This window comes from Octopus sinensis, linkage group LG7, assembly GCF_006345805.1.
Source record: "Octopus sinensis linkage group LG7, ASM634580v1, whole genome shotgun sequence".
Taxonomy (NCBI): Eukaryota; Metazoa; Mollusca; class Cephalopoda; order Octopoda; family Octopodidae; genus Octopus; species Octopus sinensis.
The window spans coordinates 98,090,037-98,098,262 of NC_043003.1; the positions used below are offsets into that span (position 1 = coordinate 98,090,037).

Below are 8,226 nucleotides of genomic sequence, written 5' to 3' on the forward strand. Positions count from 1 at the left end.
CACCTTGGGCAAGTGTCTTCTACTATAGCCTCGGGCCGACCAAAGCCTTGTGAGTGGATTTGGTAGACGGAAACTGAAAGAAGCCCGTCGTTTATATGTATATGTATATGTATATATATGTGTGTGTGTTTGTGTGTCTGTGTTTGTCCACCCAACATCGCTTGACAACCGGTGCTGGTGTGTTTACGTCCCCGTAACTTAGCAGTTCGGCAAAAGAGACCGATAGAATAAGTACTAGGCTTACAAAGAATAAGTCCCGGGGTCGAATTGCTCGACTAAAGGCGGTGCTCCAGCATGGCCGCAATCAAATGACTGAAACAAGTAAAAGAGTAAAGAGTAATATATATATATATATTAGTTCGATAATAAACACGAAGTCCCTCTACAGCGAGACCCTTTTTTTATGTCTTTCTATCATATTTTAACCTCTCATCACCTGACATAAAGGTGCCTTCCATAATACAACTCCTCCCTGAGTTGAGGGGATTTTCTTGTGAGTTATTTGATAACCTCACTTGTGTCGGTACCACGTAAAAAAAAAGCATCCAGTATATTCTGTAAAGTGGGTCATGTTAGGAACAGTAGGTAGCCGTAGAGGTTATGCCAAATTAGACATTGGAACCTGATGCAGTCTTCTGGCTCGAAAGCTCCTGTCAAACCATCCAGCTAGTTAGACTTATATAAAATGATAACAGACTTTATATAACTTTATATAACAGACTTATATAAAGTGATGTGTACATATATCTTGGCCACGTTGCTTCGTACTCGATCATGAAACAGCATTCGCTGCCGGATTGTCTTTCGGAGAACAATTTTTCTTTACGTATTTTGTAAAAAATACATTAAGTTTCAAACAACATAAGTTACCGTTGTTTCTATATGATCCCTCGGACATCTGAAGCCAGACATGTACAAACCAAAACATTTGTCGATATGTTTTGCGCACCCATACACACGCGCGCACTCCTCTCTCTCTTTCACACACACACATCACACACACACACACACACACACACACACACACACACACACACACACACATTCGCAAATATATTGAATATCTTTTTTTTTATTAATGGTTTTTCATAATTTAGAAGGCATTCTTCATACTTTGTTTGGCAAAATAAATTTCCTAAGTCCGTTATCTACGTTTTTAAATTTTTATTTTGGTGTATGCTGCTGCCTATCTATGGTAAACTGATGGGATTACTATAGATTACTATAGACATCACCACTTGAATTAGAATTTTCATGGGTTGATTTATATCATTCACTTGTAATTTTGCTTGCAACTGTTATCTGAATAATTTAGCATTTCGTTGTGTTTCAAATATAAGACTATCTCGATTGGATATTCCTCAATCGTTTCCAGGGACCGTATTCTATGTGTACAATGGCGAAAGCAATTGAATACACTCATATTCAGCGCGCACGCACGCAAACACACACAAATACATGCACGCGCACGCATATTCACATATACATGTGGTATATGTAAATGTATTTGTGTGTCTGTGTGTATATATATATATATATATATATATAAATGTGTGTATAAATGTCTGTGTGTGTGTATATATATATATATGTATGCACTATATTTATATAGGTATATATATGTGTGCATGTATGTGAAAGTGCATAGTCTAGTGGTTGGCCTCGATATCGTGAGTTCTATCTCTGGATCTAGCAGCACATTGCACCCTTGGGCAAGATATACCATCTCCATTGGTCCAGTCTACTCAGTCGAAAATAGATACCACTCAACTGCTGACGCAGCCTTCTACCCTTCTGCCAAGTAGCAGATACTGAATGTTCTGCTCAGCCAAGCATAAGGTGGCTGAAAGGATGTCTGTATCTACTCGTGACTATGCAGGCATCTAAAACAATTAGTGAAAGCGTGGTACAAGCTAGTATTTCACACTCGCTTATGAGTAACGGCTAAGCTATTTTATGTCTTTCCGGTTTACCTATTTGTGTGTGTGTGTGTGTGTGTGTGTGTGTGTGTGTGTGTGTGTGTGTGTGTGTGTGTGTTTGTGTGTATAAACTTTTGACTTGTAAAATTTGACTTGCAATGTATTTTAAAAATTGTTAATAGTCACCATTTTTCTCCCTCACAGGCCGAAAATGGAAAGAAATGAAGCAAGAACAGAGAGATCCCTTCTTGAAAGAAGCCGAACGGCTCCGTCTCCTGCACATGAAAGAACACCCGGATTACAAATATCGGCCGAGACGGAGAAAAAACCCCAAACGGAACATTAAGCGACCTGGGGGCTCAAATAGCGGATCTGGTTCCAACAATAGTCCAAGACCTGGTGCCAACAGCCATCACCACCAAAACAGTAGTAATAGCAATAGTAATAATAGTCATGGTGCTGGTTCTGCTGTGGGTAGCAACTCCGGAATGTCTTCGAACAGCACATCATCTCTTATGATGCAGACTCAGTGTTCTCGAAGTAATCGTGGAATGAACAGCATCACGGCAAGCGCCCCGATACTGTCCAATTTGCTGAACACACCAGATTCCTCACCTTGCTCCACTCCGCCAAACGAAGGCTTGGAAAAATGTCGTGCTCTGGGTGAGAAAGGCGTAGTGTACGACCGCACCTCCAGTAGCGGTGTATTGACCCCTGAGATGTCGCCGCACAACAATTCCGATGGTAGGTGTCTATTATGATTTTCTTGTAGTAGTAACTGTTTGTGTAGAGATATAACATATTTTATTATATTAGCATCAAATTATCTAATTAGAAATATCTATGAAGTGGGAAAATAATATTAGATCAGAGACTAATATTATTTTAATCCTTTCGGTAAGTAAAAAACGAAGTACATATTTGAAAAGTTACCCGAGGAGACGCGTCTGCACCCATAATGCATCACAGTTGATTGTACAGCATCTCACTTGTAAGGTACTGGTACACGATGAATTGAAACGAACATAATCATTTTGAATAAAGTGTCTCATGAATTTCATTTGCAGTCTACGAACATTTTTACTCACGCTGGCCTCTGGTAAAAAATTAATATCTAATTTTTACCCTATATATATTATATATATAAATTCAAAATGAAATTTTACACCGTTTACCCTCGAGTTTCATGTTGCCACTTTGTGATACACATGGGGCACCTTGATATACAAATACGGTTCAAGACGGTATTCGTTTCTTAGTTAAGATTGTGAGTCAAGTGAAATTTGGTTGTTATTTCTAAAATATAGAGGCGTTCTCCTCGTATGTGTGTGCTAAATATATAAATAAACATTTCACTGGGCGTAGAGCGATGTTCAGGAAGGTTACGCATGTTGGACCGCTGAACTCTTCAGTGTTTTCCTTCTCTGTTTTTTAAAATTCTTTCTCCACTTTTTCCCTCTTATTCCTTTCTGTCGAAGAGCGTGGGCTCGAAACATAAATGGCTTTTCCATTTTTCCTGAGTGTCAAACTAATACACCTCCTTGTTGTTTCTACACCTCCTTGCAATATATATATATATAAATTGTGTGTATAAATGTCTGTGTGTGTGTGTATATGTATATATATGTATGCACTATATTTATATGGGTATATATATGTGTGCATGTATGTGAAAGTGCATAGTCTGGTGGTTGGCCTCGCTATCGTGAGTTCTATCTCTGGATCTGACAGCACATTGCACCCTTGGGCAAGATATATATATATAAATGTGTGTATAAATGTCTTCGTCATTTGTTTTTCTTTTGATTCGTTTTCGTTCATTGAATGACCAAAGTAGTTTTAAACATTGAAATGAGAAATGCCACCAACAATTTCATATAAATAACTTCACTGTATTTTGTTTTCTTTCCTTTTTTTTTATTTCTCAGGTATGTTTAAATTCCCACCGACTGATGATGCTTCTTTTAGACATTTTTATCATAATAACCAGTTTGCTAACAACCCGGCTAACAACAACAACAACAACAACAACAACAACAGCAGTGTTGGCAATAATAACAACAACAACTTGATGGCGAATATAAGTTACAGCGAAATACTTCGAATGCAGTATGGCCAAAACTCGGCCGCTGCTCGCTTTGCTTCCAACGACTGGATATGTTCGGTTCCAACCAGTTTGAGCCTAGATTCCCGACCGGGCGACTGCACAATGCTACGAAGTCTCATTACACAGAATCACGGCATCGGTCCCCAGCGACGAAGCCCCTCAGTGGTGACGTCACATAATTCACCTATCAGCAGCATCGGTGGATATAGCAATCAACTGCCACCACCTCCACCGCCTCCGCCGCTCGCAGCAGTTCAACAACAACAACAACAGCAACAACATATGCAGCAGCAGCAGCAACAACACCAATTGCATCATCATCATCATCAACAACAGCAACAACAGCATTCTCTTCCTCCTCATCTGAATCATTTTAGCAGTAAGCTCCAGCTGCATTCAGCAGAGCAAGACCTTACAAATTTACAGCAACAGAATCACATTCAACAACAACAACAACAGCAGCACCATCTTGTGGCAACTGCAAATCTACACCATCAGTCTCCTCATCCTCAGCAGCAACAGCAGCAGTCGCGGCAGAATGGTCAACTAAGATCCCAACAAGCTGTGGTAGATGGAAATCAAAGTCTTTTACAACCTAGTCCGTACAACACTGTAATGCCACAAAATTTGATGACGTCACCAATGATGGAACTGCGGCCAAATTCCGCCATGATGAACGGCGTTGCCAACAACGGCGTTGGTCACGTTGCTAATGGAAACGGAGTGATGATGAATGCAGTACATGCAACAGAATCCGAACTGGACTCTCTTTATTTGTTTGATCCTCCAGACGGTTCTGAATTCGATGAGATTTTAAATAACTGTGATCCGCTGAATGTTTCTACGATCAACGAAGAGGTCGGGGTAGTAGGTGGCGTGCCGAACGTCGCTAATTCAAACATTATGTCCGCTGGTGGACTGCCGATGCATATGACACAACTGAATTCTTCTTCGATGCCACAGTCACATATGGACGCCAATCGTCAGTATTATCCGTCGATGCTTCCGCCATCGTTAACGTCACCCATGCAGCATCAGCAGCAGCAACAACAACAACAGCAGCAGCAGCAACTCGCACCACCTCCATACAACAATACTTTGACTTTAGAAGAACAGCATCATCATCATCGCCAACAACAACAACAACAACAACAACAACAGCTTCAACTTCATCAACAACAGCTAAATCGAAACAATAGCAACAACAATATCGTTAGCGCTACTGGCAACTGTACAACTCCTCCAACAACAAATAACAACAACAACAACAACAACAACAATTCGAACAACAGCAACATCAACAACATTAACAGCACCAATGCTGAATTTTCTAATTTTTACGACGACGGAAATTATGAGTTTTCTTGCTATCTTGTCTCGGCTTTTACTGTCAATGAGAACGATGATCTTTTCGCAAGTTAGAGGAATGCCTAAAAGACAGCAATGACGACGACGACGACAACGATAACAACAACAACAACAACAACAACAACAACAACAGAACACTACTGCTGTTGTAAGCCATTAATAACAACCTGATTAGAAGCAGCAGAAAAAAAAATATCAAAACTGAATAATTATATGGAACTTAGTGATAAATTCACAATGCGAAAATCAACTAAAGAAAAGAGATTAAGCTTGCGCATGCGCATGCACGCGTGCGTGTGTGTGTGTGTGTGTCTGTGTGTGTGTGTGTGTATACTACGTATATATATATGTGTGTAAAGAAGTAAATGTGATGTACATGTGTGTATATATTTGCATGTATATAATAAGTCAGTCGACTAAATGGAATGCTTGTAGCCTGTTAAATGTTTGTATATGGGACCAACTAAAAAAAAAACTATAAGAAAAAAAACAAAAACAAAATGAATAGATAAAAATACAAAAATGAAACAAAAAATAATACCAACAAATTGAAAAAAACAACAAAAACAAATAAATATTTTAAAACAAATTGGAGTCACAGAGAGACCCAATAAAAGAAGAAATGTGAAAACACACCAAAACCAAAAATAATAAAAGAAAAGAAAACATGAACAAACCAAAGCAATGCTCATTAAAAATACAGCATTTTAGCATTAGCTTAATCCAGTGCTCATTTCTCGAATGGCTTAATGGCTCATACCGGAAGTACATTATTATAACAGCAGCCATTATGGCCAGAGATTCAAAGAGGTCAAAGAGAATATACTGAACACTCACACATATGTAAAAGAGAAAATAAACAATTTTAATTTTATTATTATAATTATTATCCTTATTATATATATATATCTGTACAGTAGTAGATCTATGCTACCAGCTAAATGGTTATACGCCATGGATTTCATCAGATCACGTAGCGGTTGCATATCACAGTCACACACTTAATCACTTCTCCCTCTTTCTCTCTGTGTCATCCTATCACCATCTATTTTTTTTCACTTAAGTATCTTAATTGTTAATTACCTTTGAAAAGCCATATGATCTTATTTCCCTTCTTATTAGTAAACAAAAAAAAATGTATATTCATGGCTGCACACACACACACACACACACACACACACACACACACACACACACACACACACAAGAAAAGAAAACTATAATGACAGCAACAGTAAAGGAACTCATGAATAAAATTAAATAATAATAATGATTTTTATGAAATGACCAGGAAGAATTACTTAGACATTTTAAGTTTTAGGTGATGATAGGAAAACGAGGAAAGAATCCTCCCTACACTACCTTCAACACAACCATGATTAACACGACGATCATCATCATCATCATCATTTATCGCCGACAAAACCTTTGGAAAGTACCAATAAACCAAGAACTCACTATCCTCCATATTACAAACACCGCTGTGTCATCATCATTATCATCATCATCATCATGATCATCATTATCATCATCATCATCATCGTCGTCATCATCATCATTCTTTATGATATATTACACTCAAATAAAAAAAATAATCAAAAACAAGTAAAAAAAACAACTTTACAACAAAATTTAGAAAATAAAGAAAAACAAAACTATAATATGTACAAAACCCCCCCCCCACCAAAATCTGTTCACGTGCTTTTTGAATCCACCCTCTCTTTTTTTGTTTTTGTTTTTTCAATTAGCTGGAACAGAATTGACTTGCTTGTTCAATGAACTATATCTGATACTAAAGGATTGTGCAAATCCAAACCAGAGACAAACACAGTCTAGGGAACGAGAAAAAGAGAATTAAAAGTAAATCAATAAATAAAAATTCAAAAAATAGCTCGGCTTGAATTTATTTTCTGAATGTTTTAATAAAGAACCTACATGGCGAGACTATATGTCTTATATATGACGTTGTGTGTGTGTGCATGCAAGCACAGACTAGGTGGCTGTGTGGTTAAGAAGTTTGTTTCACAGCCACGTGGTTTCAGGTTTGATCCCAATGTGTAGCACCTTGCGCAAGTGTCTTCTATAATAGCCCCGAGCTGACCAATTTCCTTGCAAGTGGAATTTTGAACGACGAAACCCGACGTGTACACGTGCGAATGCACACACAGGCGCGCATTTCTATCTATCTATCTATCTATCTATCTATCTATCTATCTATCTATCTATCTATCTATCTATCTATCTATCTATCTATCTATCTATCTATCTATCTATCTATCTCTCTCTCTACCTACCTACCTACCTACCTACCTACCTACCTACCTACCTATCTATCTATCTCTCTCTCTCTCTCTCTCTCTCTCTCTATCTATCTATCTATCTATCTATCTCTCTCTCTCTCTCTATCTATCTATCTATCTATCTATCTATCTATCTATCTATCTATCTATATCTATCTATCTATTTACAGATAGATTTCCCATACACATATGTATCCCTCTAACTATATCTGTATATATCAGGCGGAGCAAAAAGTAAGTAACGTTTTGAAACATGGAATTCATCACATTACATATTTCAACCACACAGAAATTTTATTCGTCAAAGTAAGTACCATTACAATCAACAGATTTTTGCCTATGAGTTACATACAAGTTTGTTTATTCCGTTAACATAAAAATCTGGATTTCTGGAGCTGGTGAGCTCTTTGAACGCACTTTCAGCCAGCATTGTTTTGATTTTTGAACTCCTTCTCTCGCAGGAAACGATCAAGGTACTTAAAAAAGTGGTAGTCGGTAGGAGAAAGGTCTGGCGAATAAGCTGGGTGGGGAA

At 38.0% G+C, this 8,226-nt stretch overlaps 1 protein-coding gene across 2 annotated transcripts; it reads left to right on the forward strand.

The window, feature by feature from the left end:
* Nucleotides 1–2,097: 2,097 nt before the first annotated feature.
* Nucleotides 2,098–7,274, forward strand: LOC115214480 (transcription factor mef2A). Of its 2 annotated transcripts, XM_036504988.1 has the most exons (3): nucleotides 2,098–2,663; nucleotides 3,848–4,306; nucleotides 4,478–7,274. In XM_036504988.1, exons 1-3 carry the CDS (start codon nucleotides 2,141–2,143, stop codon nucleotides 5,446–5,448), a joined length of 1,953 nt encoding a protein of 650 aa, XP_036360881.1. In that variant the 5' UTR covers nucleotides 2,098–2,140; the 3' UTR covers nucleotides 5,449–7,274. The 2 variants fall into 2 exon arrangements, with proteins under 2 accessions (XP_036360881.1, XP_029639539.2); XM_029783679.2 differs by having other exon boundaries at nucleotides 3,848–7,274.
* Nucleotides 7,275–8,226: the final 952 nt, after the last annotated feature.

Coding starts and splice junctions, on each gene's coding strand:
- LOC115214480 (XM_029783679.2), top strand. CDS start 2,141: ATGAAGCAAGAACAGAGAGATCCCTTCTTGAAAGAAGCCGAACGGCTC. Junction 2,664..3,847: donor GCCGCACAACAATTCCGATG/GTAGGTGTCTAT, acceptor TTTATTTCTCAG/GTATGTTTAAATTCCCACCG.